The sequence below is a fragment of the Cervus canadensis genome, chromosome 13 (assembly GCF_019320065.1).
Source record: "Cervus canadensis isolate Bull #8, Minnesota chromosome 13, ASM1932006v1, whole genome shotgun sequence".
Taxonomy (NCBI): domain Eukaryota; kingdom Metazoa; phylum Chordata; class Mammalia; order Artiodactyla; family Cervidae; genus Cervus; species Cervus canadensis.
The window spans coordinates 59,381,994-59,409,841 of record NC_057398.1 but is presented as its reverse complement, the minus strand read 5'-3'; the positions used below and the strand labels follow the sequence as shown (position 1 = coordinate 59,409,841).

The window sequence follows — 27,848 nt, the reverse complement described above, 5'->3', positions numbered from 1 at the left end:
CATGCCTTTGTGAAAAAGATGCTTTAGGAAACATGTAGCTGTAATTATGAAAAGACAGATGTGAAAACAGAGATATTAAATGACCTTCTTAAAGAAGAAAGGAAAGCAATAAAACCTAAAAAGCTTGTCAGAATTAAAATCTGCACTGGAAGTATAAAAATACGGAGTTAAAAATGAACAATATGAAAAAGTAAAAAGGAAAATGAGTAAGAAGAAGGCAATGAAAGTCAAAATTTACAGATATTGAAAATAGAGAATAAAAAATCTAATTGACTTGAAAAATAAATGGGATAAATAATCATGGATCTAAAATATCCCGTAAAACATGACTCAAAATGAAGTTTTATATCCAGAAATTGAATAGATTAATATATAGTATTAGTGAAAATAATGGCAACAAATCCAAAGACATACAGAAACTTATGACATTTTGAAAATCAACTAAATAAAAAAGACAATCTGCAAAGGAGAAAAAGAATCAGGCAACTTTCAAACTTATCTTCTGAAACATTAAATGTGGAAGACAATGGAAAAATTTCAAGAAATTCTGAGGTAAAATATTTTGATCCAAGAATTTCATACACATCTAAGTCATTATATTTATGTGCAAATATGACAGAAACTTTTCTTATGTAGGTAAAAGAGAATGTGCAAAGATAGCAGAAACATGTTCTTATTTAAGCAAAAATCAGGTGGCATAATGGTAAAGAATTTGACTGCCAATGCAAGAGACTCAGGAGACTTGGGTTCAGTTCCTGGGTTGGGAAGGTCCCCTGGTGAAGGAAATGGCAATCCATTCTAGTATTCTGGTCTGTAAAATTCCGTGGACAGAGGAGCCTGGCAGGCTACAGTCCATGGGGTCACAAAGAGTCAGACACAACTGACCATATGAGCACTAAGAGAACATGTAGCTCATTTATTTACTTAACTGTAATTATAAAATTTTTCCAATAATGTTATCTAAATGACAAAGAGATGAAGCAAGCTCCAGAACTTAAGACTGGAGAAGTTTAAGAATTGATGATAAATATCAAAACTAGAGAAATTAATTATGTAAAAATGATTATATAATAATTTATACACCAAACATTGAAGGTGGCAGGTAAGAAGGGCAAGGAAAGTAAGAGTACACAACAGTTGTGATCAAACATAAAATAAAAAGACTCAGAAAAGTAGAGAAAGACATCACTAACCACTCTTAGCAGCAATGAAACTTGAAAAATCACTACAGAAGATAGAAGTTGTGGTGAAGATCCAGAACATTCACTAACACCCATGTGATTCTGTTCTTGTCAAATAGGGAGACTACATTTTCTGGGCTCCTTGCATCTGAGTGAAGTCATGTGACCAGTTTGTGCCATTTCTGACCCGCGGTATTAAGGACCAGTTGATCATCTCTGATTGTCTCTGATTTTCCCAGCAAGAGAAGGACTTCAAGGCACAAGGAAGGGAATGTGGACGTCCTGAATGGAAAGAGCCAAGGTCCTTAAGTGACCCAGGATGAGTATAGAAAGAGATGAGGAAAAGTTTTAAATAAAATTCAGATTTCGGTTTTTGTTCTTGTGTGAATCCTAGGAAACAAGACAGAAAATATAGATGTAACTATGGGATGGAGGATTTGAAACCTGTTGTTTCACTGGAGACTTCTTGAGTTTGAAGTGTTTTTGTGGCCACTAGGTTTACTTTTAAATTAAAGTGTGAATGTCTGAACTAGAGTTATGTATATAATTTGGAGTTAAGCTAAGAATACTAACTTGTGTTTGCAGCAACAGGATGGCATGAGGATTTCCTATGAGATTACATTAAAAATGTGTACACTGGGAAATATTTCTCAGGTATTCTAATCCTGTTCTGGGTAACCCATATTTTATAGACCACAGAAATTTATGAGTAGGTATTGCTCTACTGTAGCACATCAGGTCAATCTCAGTGAGTTGGAAAAAGAAGGTTATAAGCCATGGATACAATCTTTGTTACTAAATGCCACTTTTTGATGATGCTGTCCATGTTTAGGTCAGAAATGTGATCATAGCCATAGCAAATTCTCAAATCTAGAATAAGTCCCTCTCCTTTGTAGTGGGTTTTCAAATAATTTAAAACAGTTGTTAGCTAGGCTGGTTGAAAGTCCTCTTGCAAAAGGATTATACTCTGCACATGCTGTTGGATTATTTTTGTGTTGTGTGCGCTCACGTGCTCAGTCACTCAGTCGTGTCCAGCTCTTTGCGACCCCATGGACTGTAGCCCTCCAGGCTCCTCTGTCCATGGCACTTCCCAGGCAAGAATACTGGAGTGGGTTGCCACTTCCTATTCCAGGGGATCTTCCTGACCCAGGAACTAAACCCATGTCTCTTGCATACCATTGCACCACCTGGAAAACCCTGTTGGATTATTTTTAGAGTTTGTTATCAATATCAATTATGTCCTTTAGATCTTTATCAGCTAGAACAGGGGTCAGCAAACTCAGGTTTTTACCTTGAGTAAAAATCTATCCTCTTGGCCAAACCTGGCCTGCCACTTCTTTGTATATAACCTGTGAGCTAAGAATGGCTTTTACACTTTTAAATTGTTGGGGAAAAAATAAAAAGAATAGTAGTTTTTCATGACATGTGAAAATGAAATCTCACTGTTCATGATAAATTTTTATTGGAACACAGGCATACTTGTTGAAGAATTGTATATTGCTGTTTTCATGCTACAATGACAAAGTTGAGTAGTTGTGACAGAGAATGTATATTGCCTGCAAAACCTGAAGGGTTTTCTGTCTGGCACTTTACAAAAAAGTCTGTGGCCCTAATCTCCAGCAATTAGAGTAAGCCACTCCACTCAAAGGATCTCCAGTTTTGTCTAGGATTGAATTCCACAGTCATTTCTCATTAGCAGGCTCAATGGGAGGTAACTTTGCCTCAGTGTAAAAATCTGGAAGGACCTTACTAAGGCTATTTTATAATAGAAGTGTTTATCTTGCTCATAGATTCTTAGAGTCCAGATTCCCAGGTTCTATGGTGAAGAGTTCTGTGTCAACAACTAAGTACTTCTTGGAAAATTTGATATTATCACTTCTTGAGAAAATTTTTTACTCTGGCTGAGGGTAAAAGTGCTCACATGAAGAAGTGGGAAAATTCTCCAGAGCTATATTCAAGTCAGGCTCCTTATCTTCCCCTAGATAGATGCCTTTTATCTAGTTTATGCAACTAAAACAAATATCTGCATTTGCAATCCTCTCTACCCCCAGGTCCTTCAGTCTCTCATTGTGTTCTGACTTCTTTCAATAATCTGCCAGGGAATATTGTATTTAAAGGAAATGTATATGAAATATTGTATTTAAAGGAAATGTATATGTTAATTATTCATCATTCTATATTTGGCAGTGGAAAAAGGACAGCACATTCCTGCTTGTGAAGTGAACTGATAAGGTAAACAGAGACAGAGTTAGTTACCTAAACTTCTGTAACCAAAGAGCCTTAAATAAAGTGATTTAAATGAAATAAATATTAATTTATATCTCACACAACAGCCTCAAAGTAGGTGAATAAGATTGTGCTCCATGTGGTCGTTCAAGAACCCAGGTTCTTTCTCTTATGTGGCTTTGGATCTCTAAGGGTGTTGGCCATGCCTGCAGAGTTTAAAGAGAGAACACGGCTGTGTCTATGGTCTAGTCCAGAGAGAAGACAGAATAGGCACGTTCTTAGTGTTTTGTGGTTATGACCCCAAAAGACACAAATCATTTCTTTGCACATTCTATTGGCATGAGCACAGTCACATGGATACAACTAACTGCAAAGGAGGCTGGTAAATGCAGTCTCTAAAAATAGCAGTAACACAAATGCTTGACAGGAGGCAGAGAAATTGGTCACTCATTCATTGTTCTGGGAGTGTGCAGCAGTACAGCCACTCTGGGAAACAGTTTGGCAAAATGGTAACAAAACTACCCTAGACTTACCAACCAGTCCAGCAATTGAATATTTGGGCATTTATCCCAGAGAAATAAAAACTTATGTTTACACACATGCACGTACACACACACGCACAAGTTGTTTGTTTTGAATAAAGGACTGTAAATGATTAGCATAAACAAAACAAAACCCCAAAAAGAACCCCCCCTAAAAAAATACAGAAACAAATAAAAGAAATGGCTTCCCATTTTTTGTTTTTATAAAACTGCTGCTAAAAGCACTGTGAACATTTGAGAGATAGAATAATACTTTATATCAATACTAAATGCTTATTAACTGCTGAACATATATTATTTCATTTTTGTCACAATATTTTAAGGCAGTTATTATGATCCTCCTATTCTGAATTAGGAAACTAGGATATAGTGAAGTTAAGTGACTTGTTTTAGGTCATAGTGCTAGAAAATAGTGCAACTGGAACTCAAGCTTAAGTTTTCCTGATCCCAAAACCTGATTTTAAAAATCATTCCTTCATGGCTTCATAGAATTTTGCCATTTTTCTAGTTAGGAGAATTTGCAACAATGGAATAGATGCAGTCACCAACAGGAGAGTTACAGAGGAAAAAACACTCATGAAGAATTTGAGAAAGTCTTTATCTAGGGGATGAGGACAAGAGTAGCTGGTGATATAAGAGGGAGCATTTGAGTTAGGAGGGGTCATTCATGGACCCACTAACAGAGAAACAGACTTGGATGGCGCTGACACGAGAACTTTGGAGTGAGTCATTATTGAGATGGACTTCTAGATGACCACATCTGTAATATGTAAGGGAAGCAGGTCAGGTCACAGCAGGTACACACATGAATAAGAGGGAAGCCCGTGGACAGACAAATCCAGTCTCTTCGTTCTGGTATCTGGACCAGTGGTAAGGGAAGCAGAGGGACAAGGTGAGCCAATGATGGTGGGTGCTTTTAAAAGAGGTGAGGTTTGGGATGATTTGTATGTATTAAAACCTGAACAGGATAAGTTCAAAGTCAACTATCTAGCTACAAAATCTGGTGGTTTCTGATTAAGAGATCAAGATGAGGCATATGATTTTTGTGTGAATTTAAACTTTTTAAATAGTGATGACTTCAACTTTATGAATCTTCCAGAGTTCAGTGAGATAATGTAAGGCAGGAATTATGTCATTGATCTCTGCATTCCCAGTGCCCGGGACAAAAATGTCAAGGATAAATATTCATGGAAGGAAGAAGGAAAGGAAAGAGAGGGAGGAAACTAAAAGAGAAAAAGGAAAGAGGGAAGGAAAAGAGAAAGAGAAGAGATGGACAAAAAAGATTATATTGGGTTGGTCAAAAAGTTCATTTGGGTTTGTCTGTCACATCTTATGGAAAAATCTGAACAAACTTCTTGGCCAACCCAATATGAAACACAGTGTGAACATCTGAAGGTTGAGGAGCTCTTGAGGAGCTCTTGACAGATGGACAAGTGGACAGCATTTGGATGATTTTTTTTCATTTCCTCTTATTTCAATACCTTCCTCTCTCACCACCTCCAGTGTTTTCTTGCTCTTTTCTGCCCGTCAATGACCTCATTAGTGAGGAGACCTCAGAAGAGGTGCTGCCTTTCTACCCTTTTCCCTAGTGGGCATTTTTCACCATTTATTTTAGAGTGAGCAGTCAAAATGGGAAGGATCTCACTAAATCACTCTTGACAAAGTGCTAATAACCATTAAGGTCACATGCAGAAGAAATAGCCGAAAATGGGATGCTTAAGCTGGAGAAATGCTACTGACTAACTGTAATTTGGGGTAAGTCACCAAGTTGCAGGGCTGCATGAATAACTTAAGTGATATTTTGTATCTCTTCCTATAAAAATGTGAATTTTCTCCAATGAAATCATTTATTTTCATCGTATTTCATTTAGGTTGAACTATTATTTTCTTTTATATAGAAAGTAGGGATGAGAACCACATCTTTCTCTAGGGACCAGGGAGACAGGGGCTGCAGTCTGTGGAAAAGGGGAAGCCAGTGTCAGGGGATATTCTCCCTTCAGCAATGTGGGAAGCGTTTCAATCAATTACTGGGTTTTTCAAATCAATTCCAAAATTATCATCTTTATGTGAAAGCTTCTAATTTGCTAAATGTTAGCAAAATATTATTGTTTTTTTTCAGATACTGCCAGCAAGACAATATGTGGAGGATGGGGAAGTAAATATGGCCCATGTGCTACCAGTTTGTAATATTTGCCCTAAAAAATTAACTGAACAGATGCAGGAGGCATTTTCCTCACATGACCTCACATAGTAACGTAAACATTTAAAGTGGGCACTTTTAAAACTTTAATAACTTATCCCCATTAATCTGTGATTGGTAAAAACTTACCAGAGATATTTTACTTGGAAAATGGTGTGTCCATGTGGAGGGTCATAATTAAGAAAAAATATACTTTAAAAATGCATTTTATGGTTTTTATTGAATAAATGTAAGTTTATTCATGACTTTCAACTTATAGTTTTGTTCCTTTTAGCATGTTAGACAAGGTGCCATTTTATTCCACAAAGCAAGAAAACAATTGAAATTAAAATTGCACAAAAGAGGTGGCCCTTTCACAGTCGAGAGACTTGTTAATTTACTTAGGATAGCAGGTTGCAAGAAGAAAGAAAATGATAATGCAACACGCTTTCACAGAGCTGACCCTCTTCTGAGAGTTAACCTTTGTACTCACAAATAGTTATCTGAAAAATTTCTAAGGTATGAATGGAAATAACAGCAGATTGCATTACCTACATCCCGAAGGTCAGAGGTTCAGATTACCAAGGTAATGAAACTTCAGTGAGCTGCTTCAGATCTATTAGGTTTGTCAGTTTTTATAAGCATGCTTACTTCAGGCATGCAATTATAACATAAAGGAGCTATATTGGTGAAAATTCAGTCACTGGATCTCAACAGAAGTATTCAAATGTCAGATGCGGGGAGGGCATCCACCTTTCCGAGTAGGCTTTTAAGATGAATCAGGTATCGAGGGCGAAATAGAAAGGAGATGAGTGAAAATATATTATACATAAGAATCCATCTCCATATAAAAACTTTTGTATTTTTTCCTAGAAGTGTCTCGGGAGGTAACCACAGGCATCAATTAACTTATGTTCTTCCATGTACATGGCTTAAGAGATCCCAACAGAGGTGACACAGATCATTAGAAATCTGCAACCTTATAAAACCCTAGTAAATAGTTTTTTATAAAAATGGCTTACTTAGTAGCAATGTAGATCAACATAACCAATGCTAATTTTAATTTACAATTAATGTCACCTAACACTGGTTTTAATCCATAACTGATATAACAGGGGCAAATTCACTTAAGGTGTTCTAAATAAAATAGGAAGTATTTCTCTTAGGCTATAACAAAATCAAAATCAGAAGGTTACAATTGCCCAACCAGGAGTCATTTTTCATCTTTTTATATACTAGCAGATGATTATCCTACTAGATACAGTTTACTTTCATAAAACAAAATTTCAATAAGGATTTCCAAGTCAGATATTTCTTAATATTTGGTAGTATCCTAGCAAGTTCTGATTAACTATTTGCCAGATCAAAAGTGATACTTCTAAGAAGGATTATAATATATAGTGCCATGATATGTTCAGTCATGTTTTTTTCTGATTGTGACATTTGTTGCTCAGTTACTAAGTTATGTCTGACTCTTTGTGACCCCATGAACTGCAGTATGCCAGGCTTCCCTGTACTTCACTATCTTCTGGAGTTTGCTCAAACTCATGTCCATTGAGTCACTGATGCTGTCCAACCATGGATCACTAAAAATTAATTAGAGTAAAAATTAGTAGAGTAAATGCTACTCTACTGACCAACCATATCTGAAATTTCAATTATGTGGTTTCTAAAGACGCAGGGGGAGAAGGCAATGGCACCCCACTCCAGTACTCTTGCCTGGAAAACTGCATGGACAGAGGAGCCTGGGAGGCTGCAATACATGGGGTCGCTATGAGTTGGACACAACTGAGTGACTTCACTTTCACTTTTCACTTTCATGCATTGGAGAAGGAAATGGCAACCCACTCTAGTGTTCTTGCCTGGAGAATCCCAGGGACAGGGGAGCCTGGTGGGCTGCCGTCTATGGGGTTGCACAGGGTCGGACACAACTGAAGAGACTTAGCAGCAGCAGCAGCAGCAAAGACACAGGAGCAGACTAGATCCAAGTGTGAGCTCTTCTAACTGCCTGTAAAGTCATGTTCTGAATGAGCCAAGGGTGAGTCCCTGTGTTACCAAATCAAGTTCAGTGATGGTGGCCAGGTTTTGTTACCTGTGTCAAGCTGGACACCAGTACTGATGAGGATTCACTTGGAAAGATCCATCACATTACCGCAATTCTAGTAAATGGATCTTGCTAATTAATGATGAGTTATGAGACTGGGGGCAGACCTCTCTGTAGGAAAGTGCACAATATTATACTGTATCAAAAAGACTTGCAGAATTAGAGAAAATATTTGCAAACATTGCAACTGATAAGGGATTAATCTCCAAAATACATAAAGAGCTCATAATGCTCAATATTTTTAAAAAAAGTAGTCCAATCAAAAAATGGGTAGAAGATCTAAAAAGACATTTCTCCAAAGTAGATGTAAAGATGGCCAGAAAGCACGTAAAACAATGCTCAACATTACTAATTATTAGAGAAATGTAAATCAAGACTAGAGTGAGGTACCACCTCACACTGGTCAGAATGGCATCTTTAAAACGTCTACAAATATTACATGCTAGAGAGAGTGGGGAGAAAAGGGAACCTTCCCACACTATTGGTGGGAATGTAAACTGGTACAGCCACTGTAGAGAAAAGTATGGAGATTCCTTATAAAACTAAAAATAGAGCTACCATATGACCCTATAATCCCACTCTTGGGCATATAACCAGAGAAAAACATAATTCAAAAAGATACATGCACTCCTCCCCCATGTTCATAGCAGCACTATTTACAATAGCCAATGCAAGGAAACAGCCTAAATGTCCACTGAGAGAGGAATGGATAAAGATGTGTTACATATAGAAAATGGAATATTTTTCAGCCTTTATAAAGGATAAAAGTATGCCATTCGCAGTGACATGGACAGACCTAGAGAATATCACACTAAGTCCAGTAAGTCAGACAGAGAAATACAAATATCATATAATATTGCTTACATGTGGAATCTTAAAAAAAAGATAATAGTGAAGTTATCTACAAAACAGACTCTCATATGTAGAAAATAAACTTATGGTTATCAAAGGGGAGGTCGGAAGAGGGATAAATAAGGAGTTTGGGATTAAAATATAGATATTACTATATATAAAACAGATAAACAACAAAGTGTAGCACAGGGAACTATACTCAATATCTTATGATAACATATAATGGAAGAGAATATAAAAAAAGAATATATTTATATATATGCATAACTGAATCATTTTATTGTACACCTGAAACTAGCACAGCATCGTAAATCAACTATCCCCTTCATAGATCACTGCCCGGTCATGGTGAAGGGGCTTGCATAACTCAGTGAAGCTATGAGCCATGCCTTGTAGGGCCACTCAAGACTTACGGGTCATAGCAGAGAGTTTTGACAAAATATGATCTGCTGTACTGGAGGAGGGAATGGTAAACTACCCCAGTATACTTGCTGTGAGAACCTCATGAACTGTATAAAAGGACAAAAAGATACGACATCGAAAGATGAGTCCACAGGTCTGAAGATGTCCAATATGCTACTGGGGAAGAATGGAGGAGAACTACTAATAGCCCCAGAAAGAATGAAGCAGTTAGGCCAATGCAGAAACGATGCTTTGTGGATCGTTGTGGATGTGTCTGGTGATAAAAGTAAAATCTGATGCTGCAAAGAATAGTATTGCATAGGAACCTGGAATGTTAGGTCCATGAATCAAGGTAAATTGGATGTGGTCAAGCAGGAGATGGTAAGGATAAACATCAACATCTTAGGAATCAGTGAACTGAAATGGACAGGAGTGGGCCAATTTAATCCAGATGATCATTATATCTACTACTGTGGGCAAGAATCCATAGAAGAAATGGAGTAGCCCTCATAGTCAACAGAAGAGTCCAAAATGCAGTACTTAGGTGCAATCTCAAAAATGACAGAATGATCTCGGTTTGTTTCCAAGGCAAGACATCCCATATCACAGTAATTCAAGTCTATGCCCCTACCATGGATGCTGAAGAAGCTGAAGTTGATCAGTTCTCTGAAGACCTAGAAGATCTCCTAGAACTAACACCAAAAATAAAAAAGATGTTCTAGTCATCACTGGGGATTGGAATGTAACAGAAGGAAGTCAAAAGATACCTGGAGTAACAGGCAAATTACTGTTTGCCTGTTAAACAGGCAAAAACAAGACCAATTTTGGTCTTGGAGAACAAAATTAAGCAGGGCAAAAGTTAACTGAATTCTGCCAAGAGAATGCACTGGTCATAGCAAATACCTTTTTTCAACAACACGAGAGATGACTTTACACGTGGACATCTCCAAATGGTTAATACCAAAATCAAACTGATTACATTCTTTACAGCTGAAGATGAATAAGCTGTGTACAGTCAACAAAAAGACCTGGAGCTGACTATGGCTCAGATCATCAGCTTCTCATAGAAAAATACAGGCTTAAACTAAAGAAAGCGGGGGAAATCACTAGGTATGAGTTAAATCAAATCCCATGTGAATATGCAGTGGAGGTAATAAGTAGATTCAAGGAACTAGATCTAATAAAGAGTTTGCCTGAAGAACTATGGACGGAGGTCCATAATACTGTACAGCAGGCAGCGGACAAACCACCCCAAAGAAAAAGAAAAGTAAGAAGGCAAAGTGGTTACCTGAGGAGGCTTTACAAATGGCTAAAGAAAGAAGAGAAGTGAAAAACAAGGGAGAAAGGGAAAGGTATATCCAACCAAACACAGAGTTCCAAAAAACTGCACAGAGACAAGAAGGCCTTCTTCAATGAACAGAGCATAAAACTAGAAGAAAACAACAGAAGGAGAAAGACTAGGAATCTCTTCAGTAAAATTGGAGATATCAAGGTAATATTTCACCCAAAGATGGGCACAATAAAGGACAGAAACAGTAGAGACCTAGTAGATACTGAAGAGATCAAGAAGAGATGGAAAGAATACACAGGAGAACTCTACAAAAAAGATCTTAATGAACAGGATTACTATGATGTTGTGGTCAGTCACCCAGAGCTAGACATTCTGGTGAGTGAAGTCAAGGGTGCCTTAGGAAGCACTGCTGTTAATTAAAGCTAGTGGATGTGATGGAATTCCAGTAGAACTATTCAAAACCCTTAAAGGATGATGCCATCAAGGTTTTGCATTCACTGTGTCAGCAAATCTGGAAGACCCAGCAGTGGCCACAGGACTGGAAAAGGTCAATCCTCATCCCAATTCCCAAGACAGGTAGCACTAAAGAATGTGCTAACCACCAGACAATTGCACTCATCTCCCATTCTGGTAATGTCATGCTAAAATCTTACATGCTAGGCTTCAGCATTATGTTAACCAAGAACTTCCAGATGTCCAAGCTGGGTTTAGAAAAGGAAGAGGAAGCAGAGATCAAACTGTTGCCAACATTCCCTGGAACATAGGGAAAGCAAGGCAATTCCAGAAAAACACCTATCTCTGTTTCACAACTACATTAAAGTCTTTGACAGTGTAGATCATAACAAACTGTGGAAAGCTCTTAAAGAGATGGGAATACCAGACCATCTTACCTGTCTCCTGAGAAACCTGTATGTGGGTCAAGAAGCAACAGTTAGAACCCTGTATGAAACAACTGATTGGTTCAAGATTGAGAAAGAAGTATGACAGGGCTGTCTGCTGTCACTCTGTTTAACCTATACTCTGAGACATGCCGGGCTGGATGGGTCACAAGCTGGAATTAGGATAGGCAGGAGAAACATCAACAACTTCAGATACGAGGATGATACCACTCTAATGGCTGAAAGTGAGGAGGAACTAAAGAGCCTATTGATGAGGGTGAAGAAAGAGAGTGAAAGAACTGGCTTAAAACTAAATATTAAAAAACCTAAGATCAAGGCATCCAGCCCCATTACTTCATGGCAAATAGAAGGGGAAAAGGTGGAAGTAGTGATGGATTTCCTCTTCTTGGGCTCCAAAATCACTGTGGATGGTGACTGCAGCAGTGAAATCAGAAGACAATTGCTTCATGGCAGGAAAGCTATGACAAACCTAGACAGTGCTGAAAAGCAGAGACATTACTTTCCCCACAAAGGTCCATATAGTCAAGACTATGGTTTTCCCAGTGGCCACGTACGGTTGTGAGAGCTACACCACAAAGAAGGAAGAGTGCCAAAGAGCTGATGCCTTCAAACTGTGGTGCCGGAGAGACTCCTGAAAGTCCCTTGGATGGCAAGGAGCTCAAACCAGTCAATCTTAAGGGAAATCAACCCTGAAAACTTGTTGGAAAGACTGTTGCTGAAGCTGAAGCTCCAGTATTTTGGTCATCTGATGGTGAACAGCTAAATCATTGGAAAAGTCCCTGATGCTGGGAAAGATTGAGGGCAAACGGGGAAGAGGGCATCAGAGGATGAGATGGCTGAATGGCATCACTGATACAATGGACATGAACTTTGGCAAACTTCAGGAGGTGGTGAGGGACAGGGAGGCATGGTGTGCTACAGTTCTTGGGGTCACAAAGAGTCGGCCACAAGTGGGTGACTGAACAACCACAGCAACTGAATCACTTTACTGTACACCTGAAACTAGCACAACGTCATAAATCAACTGTACTCCGTGGACACTTTTATCAAAATTGACTGGTGTGACAGAAACTACATTCCCAATCCAAAAGGAACAGAAGAAGGAAGAGAAGGTCCAAGGATGGAAAGGAGGAGAAAAAACTTCCTTTGAAAAAGAAAAGCACAGGGAACTTGGCTTTTTATCACTGTCATTTAAAAAATATATTCTTTTAAAATTCATTTTGATACAAATATAGGAAGGGGAAATAAAGAAGCACGAAGCTGACTTACTTGGTTTCACCCATCTCACGTCGATGGCCGTGTGGTTAAGAACAACTGCAGTGACATTGGCTCCTCTCTCTGGAAGTCCAGCTAATGTTTTCACTGTCGCTTCTTGACTTGGTGTAAAACCCACACTGTTATGTACAAAGACCTTATACGCATACGTCGTAAACCTAAAAAGTTGTTTTTAAAAAATACATATATAAATTTCTCTTTCCAGAAAACAACACACATTTTCTTTTTCCTCACAATATACAGACTTCCTCCTGCAGAATGAACTATTTTGTCCCTGATCCAAATACATTTCCTTTTGCCTCCCCGCACAAAAACAGCATCATTATTATAACTCTCGATTCTTAATCAAAGTGTTAAGGAAATATTGTATAAGAAATGCTAAGCAAATACCATTTTTCAAAATAAATGTGGTTTATTGTTTTTCTCATCCTTATTGTTTTCATAAGTGGTGAGGATTACAGCTCAGTTCAAGATGCAATTACACATTTGGCATCCTGCCAGCTTTCTATCGGAATTTGATCCAGAGAGTTTTATGCTCTTCTTTTGGGAAACGCATCCATTTCAAATATCAGATTCTCTCATCACCATTTTCTGCCTGTACCTGTAGTCCTGTCCCATACTCTCACTGGCAGAGAGATAAACTCCTAGATTAAATTGTAAGACTGTGACCAAAGTATACAACATACTCCCACTGAGGTTTTGCTATGGTGAGCTGCATTTTGCCATTGTGAGAACACATTTACTTGAGTCAGGACAGTGGAAGCTGAAGACTGACTTTCAGGAGAAGAAGACTAGACATGGCGATGTGATATGATGTCCTAAGTCATGCTACGTCGCTTCAGTCATGTTCAACTCTCTGCGACCCTATGGACTAGTCTACCAGGTATGTCTGTCCATGGGATTCTCCAGGCAAGAATACTGGAGTGAGTTGCCATGCCCTTCTCCAGGGGATCTTCTCGACCCAGGGATTGAACCCAGGTCTCTTGCATTGCAGGCAAACTCTGAGCCACCAGATGCAGACTTCCCAAATCATATATTAAATCAACAATGGGCTGATGCCACCAATTCCTCATCCTTTTTGGCTCTTTCAGGCAGAAGACTTATCAGATCAAACTGCCCAGGTAGGAAAATACTATTTACAGACACAGTCAAGCTTTGACTGGACTATGGCTTAGACCAAGAGCTTGCTTAAACACATTGTACAACACAAGACCCTCTCCAGGGGGTATCCAGTCCTTAGGGCAAATGCTGGCCTCAGATCATCACTTTCTTTGGGTTTCATAGATGATCACATCCGATGCAGGGCCCATGGAATTTGCCTCAATAATGACAAGAAAGGGAGGATGCCATTTGCAGGACTGTGCTAAATAACTTAGCCAAAGTTACATCAGGATGCTTACAGAATTTTGCCACTACCCATAGAAGAAGTCTGCTTACCTGACTTTATTTCTCACTCATAGCCCAAAGGTATTTTTGCAGGGCTTGGCCTCAGGCACATTTGCTCTGTTATTGTAGCTATAGGTAAAGACTTACTAATATTTTTGAAGGTTTTATTATCTATTTCCCCCAATAAATACTAGCATCAGATATTCTAGCTCTCTTCACTTGGCCTCATCTCCATGTGTCCTTCTTTTCTCTTTTTTGTTCTGTATGCTACTGTGGGTTTGTGCCCCCACCCGCAAGATATGTTTAAGTCCTAACCCCTGGTTCTTGTAAATGTGACCTTATTTGGAAATGGGGGTCTTTGCAGATGTGATCAAGTTACCATGAGTTTATACGGGATTTGGAAGAGCTTAAATTCAAAGGATTGATATCTTATAAAAGAAAGAAGTGGGAAATTTTGTTACAAACACACACAGGGAGAAGATGTTCATATGAAGATGGGGGGCAGAAATTGGCTTCATGCTGTCATAAGCCAAGGAGCAACTGGGGCTACTAACAGTTGGAAGAGGCAAGAAATGGTTATTTTCTAGAGGCTTTGGAGGGAACATAGTCCTGACTGTACTTACATTCCACACTTTCAACTTCCAGAACTGTAAGAGAATACATTTCTGCTGTTTTAAGCCACCCAACAGTGGTAGGAAACTCATATATATGCTTTTTAGCAAGTGCTGAATAGTCCATAGGATTCCCAGGTGGCTCAAAGGTAAAGAATCCACCTGCCAAGCAGAAGACTTGGGTTCCATCACTGGGTTGGGTAGATCCTCTGGAGGAGGAAATGGCAACCCACTCCAGTATGCTCTGCTGGGAAATCCCATGGACAGAGGAGCCTGGTGGGCTACAGTCCACAGGGTCATAGAAGTATAGGGCATGGCTTAACAACTAAACAACAATAGCCTACATGACAATGACAACTGAAAGATAATAATAACAGTATCTAATGAGTACATAATATGTATCAGGAATTTTATACATGATTTACTCATTCATTCTTCACCATACTATTATAATACCTGCTTCAAAAATTAGGAAAATAAATAACCAGTATAAGTTATTGAGGTAGGAAATGGGGGAGTACAGACTCAAACCTGGACAATCTGATTCCAGAGCCTGCTCTTTTGCTCATGATGCTGTATTGCCCGCATCATCATGATGGCAATGATGATGATAATAAAAAACACCATGGTCAGCTAGATGATGTCATATCACTAGGGTTTGATCTCTGAGTTTTTTTATGGCAGATGGGAGGGACTTTTGCTTACACATCCAAACAATCTTGCCAAATTTCCTTTGTAACCACCAGTATGAATGTGAGGCATGGTGATTCATGGTTAAGAGGGGAGCAAGTCTGTAACAGTCAAGTGAAACACAGCTAACAGCTCTCATGGGAACTGAACTAACGACCTTGCTATCATTAGCTCTGTCCCTGGGTAAAACAGTTTTAATTGTGTTTTACTCCCCAAAACGGCTCAAAAGAAACTTAGTCTGGATGCCTAATCTCTCCTACAATATTTAAATTGTTCTATATGTTTAGTCTATGACACAGTTAGTTATCTTGATGACTTTAAAGTGATATCATTTTCATGGTTCTTTTTACAAGTGGAATTTAAAACATCAGGCAGTGCTAAAATGATGAATTGCAAATAAGTTCTGTAGGGCCTTAGTTCTTCCTGTGTTACTTGAAACTATTTCATCATAATTTAGGTATGATGAAATATATGATTTATGTCTACACAGAAGAAATTCAGGCCACACAGATACATATAATTGGAATGCCTGTTTTCAAAGTACAGTTGCCTCTTAGTATCTGCAGGGAATTGGTTATAGCACCCCATGGATACCAAAATTTGAGGATGCTCAAATTCAGTTCAGTTCAGTTGCTCAGTTGTGTCCGACTCTTTGTGACCTCATGGGCTGCAGCACGCTAGGCTTCCCTGTCCATCACCAACTCCAGGAGTTTACTCAAAGTCATGTCTATTGAGTAAGTGATGCCATTCAACCATCTCATCCTCTGTTGTCCCCTTCTCCTCCCACCTTCAATCTTGCCCAGCGACAGGGTCTTTTCCAATGAGACTGTTCTTCACATAAGGTGGCCAAAGTATTGGAGCTTCAACTTCAGCATCAGTCCTTCCAGTGAATATTTAGGACTGATCTCCTTTAGGATTGACTGGTTGGATCTCCTTGCAGTCCAAGGGATTCTCAAGAGTCTTCTCCAACACCACAGTTCAAAAGCAACAATTCTTCTGCTCTCAGCTTTCTTTATGGTCCAGCTCTCATCCATACATGACCACTGGAAAAACCACAGCTTTGACTAGATAGACCTCTGTTGGCAAAGTAATGTCTCTGCTTTTTAATATGCTGTCTAGATTGGTCATAGCTTTTCCTCGAAGGAGTAAGTGTCTTTAAATTACATGGCTGCAGTCACCATCTGAAGTGATTTTAGAGCCCAAGAAAATAATCTGCCACTGTTTCCATTGTTTTCCCATCTATTTGCCATGAAGTGATGGGACAGGATCCTATGATCTTAGTTTTTTGAATGTTGAGTTTTAAACCAACTTTTACACTCTTTTCACCTTCATCAAGAGGCTCTTTAGGTCCTCTTCACTTTCTGCCATAAGGGTGGTGTTATATGCATATCTGAGGTTATTGATATTTCTCCCGGCAATCTTGATTCCAGCTTGTGCTTCATCCAGTCTAGCATTTCACATAATGTACTCTGCATATAAGTTAAATAAGCAGGGTGACAGTATACAACCTTGACATACTTCTTTCCCAATTTGGAACCAGTTCATTGTTCCATGCCCAGTTCTGACTGTTTATATAAGGGACTTGAATATGCTCAAGTCCCTTATAAAAAATAGCATAATCTTTGCATAGGATGTATGCATATTTTTCATTCTTTAAATGCCTAGATTTCTTATAATACATAATATAGTGTAAACACTATGTAACATTATTATCACAGTGTGAATGTTATGTAAATAGCCTTTGCCTAAGTTTGCACAGCTAGTTAAGATTAGGTGGGTCTGTACTTTATTCATTTTTAATATTAAATTATTTCCACTATTCACTATTATTTTACTGAATTGAGAAATCAGTAGGCATTTCACTGGATGCCATGCATTTGTCTTTTGCATTTTATTTAATTTTCATTTTTTCAGTTAAAATATAAGTAATAAGATCTTGAACTCTTTAAAATGAACTAAAATATACTGTTTTCATGACATCTGAAACCTAATCTTTGTCAGTAAGTACGTATACCTCTGACTACATGGGTCAGAATATATTTCACCACTTCATGTCAAAAAAGAAAATATTCATTTGCTTCAAGTATTTTGTTCATTTTCTGTAGTATATTGATTTTTTTAAGATAGACTTAAGTGTTGATATCAAATGGGATATTCCATTTAGTTAATGATAAAATACTTTTAAAAGAAAAATTCTCCTTCAGTTGACATCATATAACTCATGTAAAACTTATGTATATCAATCAATATCTTCTCTAAATACTAATTATGGTTTTTGGGTATGTTTCGAAAAATGTGCCATTGCAAATCCTGTAAGATATAGATTTTGAAATCTGCAAAGTAAATGAAAACTTGTATTCAGTCTATATTGTAAAACAAGCTGTTTGAAGGTCTACTTAGGAATACTAGGCTGTTGTACTGCTGCTGCTGCTGCTAAGTCGCTTCAGTCGTGTCCGACCCTGTGAGACCCCATAGACGGCAGCCCACCAAGCTCCCCCATCCCTGGGATTCTCCAGGCAAGAACACTAGAGTGGGTTGCCATTTCCTTCTCCAAAGCATGAAAGTGAAAAGTAAAAGTGAAGTTGCTCAGTCGTGGTCGACTCTTAGCGACCCCGTGGACTGCAGCCCACCAGGCTCATCCGTCCATGGGATTTTCCAGGCAAGAGTACTGGAGTGGGGTGCCATTGCCTTCTCCGTAGTCATCCCCTAAATGGTTGATTTAGATCATTCTCCAGCCCCTCCCTTCATCCACACAGAAAATGATGAACTTGTGAAATAGACATGACTCTGGTATCCTTCCTTGTAAAATATAATACATATTAAAATCTTATTTATGGAACAAGACTCATTTCAAGGTTCAGTTGTTATTACTCAAATGAATGAGAAAACTAGTTTAGATGATGAAGATTTTAATCTGTTTATTGAGTAGATAATTTTATAAATAAGTTAATGAATACTAAATAGTTACTAAAGCATTCAGTCTCATAACTTTCAGGTCACATATAATTTGACTAGTGACATAAAAGTCTATCTATCCAATAAAGAAATGATCCTTACTGAAATTTAGAAAGATGTTTTTTTCCTTGCAAATTATATTGCTTTGTGTTTGATATACCACTACGTTATTCATTAATTAATTTGTTCATTCATTCAAAAAACATTTATTAGCACTAACAACATGCCTTGGCAGGAAGCTATGATAAACATAGACAGTGTGTTGAAAAGCAGAGACATTATTCTGCCAACATATGCTCAAGACTATAATCTTCCTGGTGGTCATGGACAGCTGTGAGAGCTGGACTGTAAAGAAGGCAGAGCACCAAAGAATTGATGCTGTCGAACTGTGGTGCTGGAGAAGACTACTGAGAGTCCCCTGGACAACAAGGAGATCCAACCAGTTAATCTTAAGGAAGGGAGATCAACCCTGATAACTTGTTGGAAGGACTGATGCTGAAGCTGAAGTCCCAGTATTTTTGTCATCTGATGTGAACAGCCAACTCATTGGAAAAGTCCCTGATGCTGGGAAAGATTGAGGGCAGAAGGAGAAGAGGGTATCAGATGATAAGATGGCTGGATGGCATCACTGATGCAATGGGCATGAATTCTGGCAAACTTCAGGAGATGGTGAGGGACAGGGAGGTGTGGTGTGCTGCAATCCATGGGGTTGCAAAGAGTTGGACATGACTGGGCAACTGAACAACAATAGCAAAATGCCAGGTACTAAACACAGTGAATGCAATGTCTTTCACTACTGGAGTGTGTGTGTGTTTGTGTGTACATATATACAGAAAAATATTTTTAAATGGAGAGCTCTAAAATACATATTCATTTATTCCTTTTCCTTTCCACATACATCAGATAGAGCATCTAATTCAACCTAATCTAGACAGGAAGTCTTCACAGAGTAGACAACATGGGCTATGGATGGAAAATAGTAATTTGGTCAGTAAGAAACATCATTTAGGGCAAAATATGTGGACAGCTTAGATCTTGAAAGGGTCTGATGTTTTGGGAACAAATAAAATTCTTCAGTACAGTTACAGAATGCCTCAGGTGATTTTCATCAGAATTAAAAACATGTCAACTTTATCGATGCCCTAACAGATTTCACATGTCAATATTGTCACCAGTATAAATCATGTTTCCAAAAAATGCAGGCTATTCAGTTACTCCTCCTACTAACTCTTCATTTCTGCCACAACCCAACACACGCTTCAATACAACATTACACGCTAGAGGATTTGCAAAACCTCTGATAGATATGATTCCTTACATCCTCAAATCCTTTGTGGGAATAAATAAATACACAAACAAACAAAAATTCAACACTATTTCCACTGCTTAAATCTGTAGTTGTTTAGATTTTTCATTGATGGTGGATACCTTTTCCTCATGTATTTGTTGCTGAAAGATTTTTTTCCCTAAAAATGCTGCTGAAGGTCTTTTGCTTTTGGAAATTGAAATGTAATGATGATCACACTTGAAAGTTATGATACATTTTAGATTGTGAGTGTAAGTTGCAGCTGTCCTATTCCTTTAGCTATCTATATTTCTGCTTTCAGAATGTTATACCCAAGGTAACCTTACTGTGATTTCTGTCTCTGTTCTACTGTATCATCAACATGAAAAAGAAATGCAAACAAAGTAACTTGACTTTTTTTTAAAAGAAAACTTTAGGTAATAAAGCCTCCAATGAAAAAAAGCATTCCTTTCAGATTTAGGGGTTCCTTTTCCATGAGGTAAGTTTTCAATATGGTGACACTTACAAAAGGACAGAATGAGATAAACTTAGAACAATGAAGAAAAGAAAGGAAAAAAGCGCTGTGACTCTACTAAATTATATGTGAAATAGATATATATTTGCTCCTTTTGAAATATGTACATTGCTAACAGATGGTATAACAATAAAACAGAGTTGGCCTTCATTTATAAAGTGAAAAGTGAAGTGAAAGTTGTGTCTGACTCTTCATGACCCCATGGACTGTAGCCCACCAGGCTCCTCTGTCCATGGGATTACCTAGGTAAGAATACTGGAGTGGGTTTCCATTTCCATCTCCAGGGGATCGTCCCGGCCCAGGACTGAAGATAGGTCTCCTGTATTGCAGGCAGATTCTTTACCATCTGAGCCACCAAAGAAGCCCATTTCACCTATTAAACCCAACTTGTACTCACATTGTGATATTGAGGAAGAAAACAACAGGATCTACCTCACTTTGGTGGTCCTTCCATTCACCCTCCACGTTCATGAAGCTAACTCCTTTACTTAATACCTACAACTTGAATATGTTTATGTTATAGGAACACGTGTCATGGAACTGACCCAGTCTTTCCACATTAGAAAAGCAGAAAATGTTATTTGTGCACATTTAATCTCATTACAAGTTAATTCCAAATAGGAAAAGGAGTGTGTCAAGGCTGTATATTGTCACCCTGCTTATTTAATTTATATGCAGAGTACATCATGAGAAATGGTGGGCTGGATGAAGCTGGAATCAAGATTTCTGGGAGAAATATCAATAACCTCAGACATGCAGATGACACCACCCTTATGGCAGAAAGTGAAGAAGAACTAAAGAGCCTCTTGATGAAAGTGAAAGAGGAGAGTGAAAAAGTTGGCTTAAAGCTCAACATTCAGAAAACTAAGATCATGGCATCCAGTCCCATCACTTCATGGCATATAGATGGGGAAACAGTGGAAACAGTGGCTGACTTTATTTTTCTGGGCTCCAAAATCACTGCAGATGGTGATTGCAGCCATGAAATTCAAAGACGCTTACTCCTTGGAAGGAAAGTTATGACCAACCTAGACAGCATATTAAAAAGCAGAGACATTACTTTGCCAACAAAGGTCCATCCAGTCAAGGCTATGTTTTTCCAGTAGTCATGTATGGATGTGAGAGTTGGACTATAAAGAAAGCTGAGCACAGAAGAATTGATGCTTTTGAACTGTGGTGTTGGAGAAGACACTTGAGAGTCCCTTGGACTTCAAGGAGATCCAACCAGTCCATCCTAAAGGAGATAGTCCTGGGTGTTAATTGGAAGGACTGATGTTGAAGCTAAAACTCCAATACTTTGGCCACTTGATGTGAAGAACTGACTCACTGGAAAAGACCCTGATATTGGGAAAGATTGAGGGCAGGAGGAGAAGGGGACGACAGAGGATGAGATGGTTAGATGGCATCACCGACTCAATGGACATGAGTTTGGGTAAACTCTGGGAGATGGTGATGGACAGGGAGGCCTGGCATGCTGTGGTTCATGGAGTCACAAAGAGTTAGACATGACTGAGTGACTGAACTGAACTGACTGAATCTCATTACAAAGAAGGGGAATGAATGTCATATTCTTTTGACTATCATTCTCTAGAAACTATGTCCTCTTTAATGGCTTGAAACATTTCATTTTGCAGGGCAAAAAAATTAGAACCTATCTCATTAATATTTAAACTTAGATTTTCCACTTTATTTAGTTTAAGCATTTAAACTTGAAAACAGTCAAGTTCTGTCATTCTTTGTAAATAGAATTTTGTAAAAATATTTTTGAATGCTCATATGAAGGTCTCTTTTCAGACTGCCATTGATAAAGAAATACTTGTAGGAATTTATAGATAACTGAAAGTAATAGGAGTTAGAACATACCTCCTTTCATAAACTCAATGGTGGCTAAATTATTATATGGTGGCTAAATTATTATAATCTGCAAGTCAACATTTTCCTTAAAATAGAAGGTATTATTTCTTATAGCTTGTTGTTCCTTTTTCAGATCCAGAACAAAGAGGAGGGCATGCCATCACTAAGTTTGCAGAAATTTTATCAGATCACTCAGGAGACAAGACACAATGAGGCTCTGAAAATCCTAAGGGTGGCCTGATGTTTAAAATTAAGGCGGTGGCTGCCCTTGTGTGTTAAACCCAACTTGATTCACTGAAGAAGCATTAGATAACAGCACGTTTTTCAGATTTTCCAAGTGATGAAAATGTCAGGAAACCCAAAGTTATGGTTTCCCTAACAACCATAACTTGGCCACTTTGTACACTAAGGAAGAAAAGTTAGAAAGTGACAAGTAGTATAAACCTACAGTTCCCCTACATTGGTGTCTATATAGAGCAAAATTCAGCAATTAGGCAACTAGTTGTGTAATGCAGGACAAATTAGCCCTTACCTACTATATTCATAAGAAACTAAATTATCTGAATAATTAGTGCAATATTTTACTTTGCACATGGAGATAACAAAGGAAAAATATTTGATATTTAGTATTATGAGGCTAGTCAAAATATCACCTCAGCACATTTTGTTCTAGGGTGGGCTTCCCAGTGGCTCAGACAGTAAAGAATCTGCCTGCAATGCAGGAAACCAGGGTACACTTCTTTTTGAGAAGCAGCTGTCATCAATATGTTTATGTCAACTTATGTTTCAGTCTAATTTGTGGGGATTTAACTTAATCTCTTTCCTTAAATCTTTGATTTGGACTTCTCATTAAAAATCCTTACAAGCATCACTAAAAATTCAATAATGAAATTTTGGCTTTGGTCCTAATTCTTTAATAAGTTTTCATTGCTTCTATGAAGAAACAAAATTAACTTTCTGAGACTTATTGTGTTTTTCTGCCAAATGTCTCATGGCTAAAAATCCAATTCAGTAATGTTAAATAGTCAAGTCCTCTTTATTTTGGAAATTGCTGTATTTCAGACACTTAGAGTTCACAGATCATGGAAAACTACTTTCCATATGATTTCCCTAGGGAGTGATGGTGAAACTGTAGTTAACTGTGATGATATTATAGCACTTAGTACATGTGTGTGAGTGGTTTTTTCCACTAGATTGTGAGCTCTTTGTGGGAAAAGGCTGAGCTACTCATCTTTTCTTATCAGTTTCCCTCAGCATATGGTAAAAATAAATGAAATTGCTGAATAAAATGAATTTCTTCAACTGAAGTCATCATTTTACAGCAATTCTGGATTAAGTAAATAGTGAATCAAATATAGTGGAGAATAGTGGCCATGATAATTTAGGTTGAACAAAAAGCATATGCTCATAACCTATCATTTTTGATCATTTTTGCCTTGAAAAATGGCAATTTTATATGGTTCATTTTGTTCACTTTATTCTTTCAATAGATTTATGTATTCCTCCCTTCAAGTATCTCACAATATCTGTTTTCCTACCATGACACTTTCAGATGAATAGGAGACTTTTCCTTAGTTTTACCCATTCCCCAAAGATAAGAACACCATAGTTAGTCTTCCTAAGGCACAGGGAAATGACTAGTCAATGCTTTGAAAGTGAAAGTAAAAATCAGTCACTCAGTTGTGTCCAACTCTTTGCGATCCCATGAATTGTAGTCTGCCAGGCTCCTCTGTCCATGGAATTCTCCAGGCTAAGCACTGGAGTGGGTTGCCATTTCCTTCTCCAGGGGATCTTCCCGACCAGGGATTGAACCCAGGTCTCCTGCATTGCAGGCAGATTCTTTACCATTTGAGCCACCAGGGAATTTCAAGGCACAGGGAAATGACTAATCAATCCTTTACATATTACTAAACACATTCTTTCACTTAGCATTGACTGGGACCCCCACTGTGTGCCAGGCACTGTGGTGAGGATTGCAATACAGGGGTCTTGAAGGCAAGGCCTTGCTCAGGGTGGACCTGACAATATAATGGGGTGTCCAGACAAGAGGTGAAATCAGTGCAAAGACAAGAGTGGTATATAAGGGGCGTGCTATAGAAATACATTAAAGAAGCAGCTGATTCAGACCAGGAAGGGGTGACCTAGAAAACCTCTAGGTCAAGACTTGAAGGATGACAGACAGAGGGAAATGGCAGTCATGAGAAGTCTAGGGGCTGGTGTCGCTTATTAGAGGTGCCCAACATATTACGAACTGGCTGAAGCATAGAGGCCAAGGAGGGGAAAGATGAAGGGAGGGGGGACAAGGCCAGATTGTAAACAGACTTCACAGCAGAGCTAGTCAGTGGTGAGTCTAGAAAAATAACCTGATAGGAAAGTTATTGAAAAATAAGTCTGAAAAGTTTTCATAAAATAATACTTGTGATTCTTTGAAATTTCATTACATTTCCTTTTTTTTAACTTTAACAACATTTATTGGGTTTCTTTGATTGCCTCTGGTCTGACTTCGGAAGGGCTCTCTGAATTCCTCTGGCCTTGTTTCCGGGCTGCTGAAGCTGCAGGTTTTAAGGCCCTTTTCTGCTTCTTCAGCTTTTGAACCTCTTGGAAAACCCAAATGCACAGAGCCTTCTTGGTCACCTAGTGGTGGTGGACTTTTCATTGGTATGGAGGGGGAAAGGTGTACTCAGTCCCCAACTCCTTGCATGTCTTCTCAAAGACAGGATGTTGGTCTTGCGGAGGTTTCTGAGCACCTTTTGCCTCTTGTCAATGCTCATCAGCAGATAGTACTCGTGGGCTTTCAATATTTCTGATGTGTTCTTCATAACTGCAGATCTTGACAGTCAAGGCAGCAGTTTGAGCCTGCAAGGAGCTGGTGTCCTTCAGGTTTTCCATGACCTTGCTCATCAACTGCTCTTTCTTGATTTTTAGCATCTCTTTCTTTTTGGCCATTTCCAAAGATAGGAGTCTTTTCACAACATCATCAATCTCAATTCCAGGGACATTCTGGTAGTCCTTCAGCAGCATGGGAAGGGGCGGGTCATCTTCTTGGCTTTGCTGGACTGGTTTCTGGGTGGCATATCTACAGGTGGTCTGGAGGATAAGACCTCCAGGACTTGAGGTCCCACTGGATTGAGAGAAGCATGGCCCACCCTCTGCCCCACAGCCCGAGGACTGGGGCTGTGTCACTGCCTGGGTTTGAATCGAACTCAGCACCCTCCACGCCGCCCTCAGCGTGGTGACTTCTGACCCTCCGAAATTTCATTACATTTCTTGATTCATGAAGATTTAGGCTTCACTTAACCCCATCCAATCTCATTTTATGGACAACAAAATTGCAGCCGAGAGAAGTTTAATGACTCCCCCAAGGCTAGCAAACCTAGTTCTCCAGCACAGGATGAATACAAACATAGCCCTCCTTTCTCTCCCATGGGGTGCTTTACTGATAATACCTATTTGCTCATTTTTTGGTTTCTTCAAACTCTAGGTTGAATTCTTTCAAGTCCCAAGCCTGTGAATTAAATTATTTTTGTGAATTGAATCAATGAGTTACAACAAACTACTTCCTAGAAAAGCAAGCATTCTACAAGTGCCCCAAACTTTCCCCAGTTCCGTACATGTTCAATATTTCCAGATTTCTCTCTTACAGTGTTGATTAGAGCTGTGACAAAGGCAAGAGGGTAAGACTCAAACACCTACAAACTCAACTTCAAAAAGCCTATTTTAAGAGTACAGTTAAGGTGGCAAATATTAAACATGCTGACTGTTGCAGTTTGATGATTAATGCCACTGATAATAACCAACATGTTTTATTGCATAACTGATAACTTGCTCACACAACAAAGACACTCAGATTCTCTAAACTATTCAACATGCCCCAAACTAAATGCCAGTATTTGTTTTTATAGTTTTTGTAATCTCACCTGCTAAGACCCTTATCTTCATAAAACCTCTGAGTTCCTGAATAAATATTGTGCCACATATTTAAATCTTCCGGGGGATTTGATGCAAGTGGTTGCTGGATTTTACGTCTCAGAAGCTCATATCTGAAGCAAAAGAAAAGCAGAAACATCAGGATTATCTCACCTAATATTATTACCAAAATTCAGGTTGTCCCATGGTACGAGCATGTGGTGTGTATGTATAAACATAAAGAAAACATCTTAATATTCTTTTTTTCCTGATAATCATTTTTTTCTGGCACAAATGTCATCTTTGTAGCTAAGTGGAACAATTAGCTCCATTTACATTTTACTATTATCAATAAAATGATGACATTTAGATTTCTTCTATGTCAGATTTACCAAAACTTTATTGTCAGTTTCAAAGTACAAAAACTTATAAAGTTAGTGACTTCCTGAGACTTCTACCACCAATATTTTATAAACAATGAGAATATTATCGACTTCATAGTCTTGGCTAAATGTCAAGTTGTTATAGAGCCATTTTAGAATCACAATTCTTTTCTTTCATCTATATTCCTGACCACATGCTTTACAAGTTTCCAAATAGTAATAGCATACCAAAGAATTATTGGCTAATGCTTTGGAATTTTGAGGTATATTTGTGCAAATGTGTCATTTAGAACATGCATCAAACTTGCTTACCATATAGTAAGAATATACTTTGAGAGAGGAGCTAAGATGGCAGAGGAATAGGATGGGGAGACCACTTTCTCCCCTACAAATTCATCAAAAGAACATTTGAACACTGAGCAAACTTCACAAAACAACTTCTGATTGCTAGCAGAGGACAGCAGGCGCCCAGAAAAGCAGCCCATCATCTTCGAAAGAGGGTAGGACAAAATACAAAAGATAAAAAGAGAGACAAAAGAGCTAGGGATGGAGATCCGTCCTGGGAAGGGAGGTGTAATAGAGGAAGTTTCCAAACACCAGGAAACCCTCTCACAGGTGGGTCTGGGGGAAGTTTTTGAATCTCGGAGGGCAACCTAACTGGGAGGAAAAACAAATAAAACCCACAGATTACATGCCTAAAAGCAACTCCCAGCAGAAGAGTACCCCAGACACCCGCATCCGCCACCAGCAAGTGGGGATGGAACAGAGAGGAGCAGGCAGCATTGCTTAGGGTAAGGACCGGGCCTGAGTGCCCTGAGGGCAATCGGAGGGAGCTAACGTGAGACAGCAACTTAAACTGTGGGATAACAAGAGAGAGAGAGAGAGAGAAAATTAACCGGCCCGAACACACTGTCGGCAGGCCGCAGAACAAAGGGACTGAGCAATTCCAGAGAAGAGCTAGCCGGCGGCAGAGCGGCCCATCCCCCGCCGGAGGCAGGAGGCAGGGGGGAGGGGAAAGGGGCAAACTCGGCCCCAGAGATGGCACCCCCTACCAAACTGCAAACAGGCTCCCAGTTTCTAACCAAAGACTTCCTGAGATTCTGGATGGTTGACATCTGCCAGGAGGGTCTCGGCTAGAGACTAGCTCCCCAGCAGAGACACAAGGCGCACTGACCAGCGCGCGGAAACTGAGGCTGGGACCGCGGAGGGGAGAGGGCGCGCCGCACCTGGGGAGAGTGTGCTGGACAAGCTCCTGGCTGCCTGAGCTGCTTGGCCGGGGAAGGCACAAAACG

The 27,848-nt window shown here is 38.9% G+C and overlaps 1 protein-coding gene and 1 pseudogene across 1 annotated transcript in view; both read right to left on the bottom strand.

Annotated features, from left to right (window-relative positions):
* The window catches only part of USH2A (usherin), an 893,901-nt gene that overhangs the window by 276,382 nt on the left and 589,671 nt on the right, over positions 1 to 27,848 (bottom strand). Inside the window, exons 43-44 of the mRNA XM_043484771.1 lie at positions 26,185 to 26,307; positions 12,946 to 13,109 (exon numbers count right to left, since the gene is read on the bottom strand). Coding sequence (XP_043340706.1) covers positions 12,946 to 13,109; positions 26,185 to 26,307 — 287 coding nt within the window. The remainder of the gene's footprint in view (positions 1 to 12,945; positions 13,110 to 26,184; positions 26,308 to 27,848) is intronic.
* Positions 24,737 to 25,880, bottom strand: LOC122452279 (annotated as a pseudogene).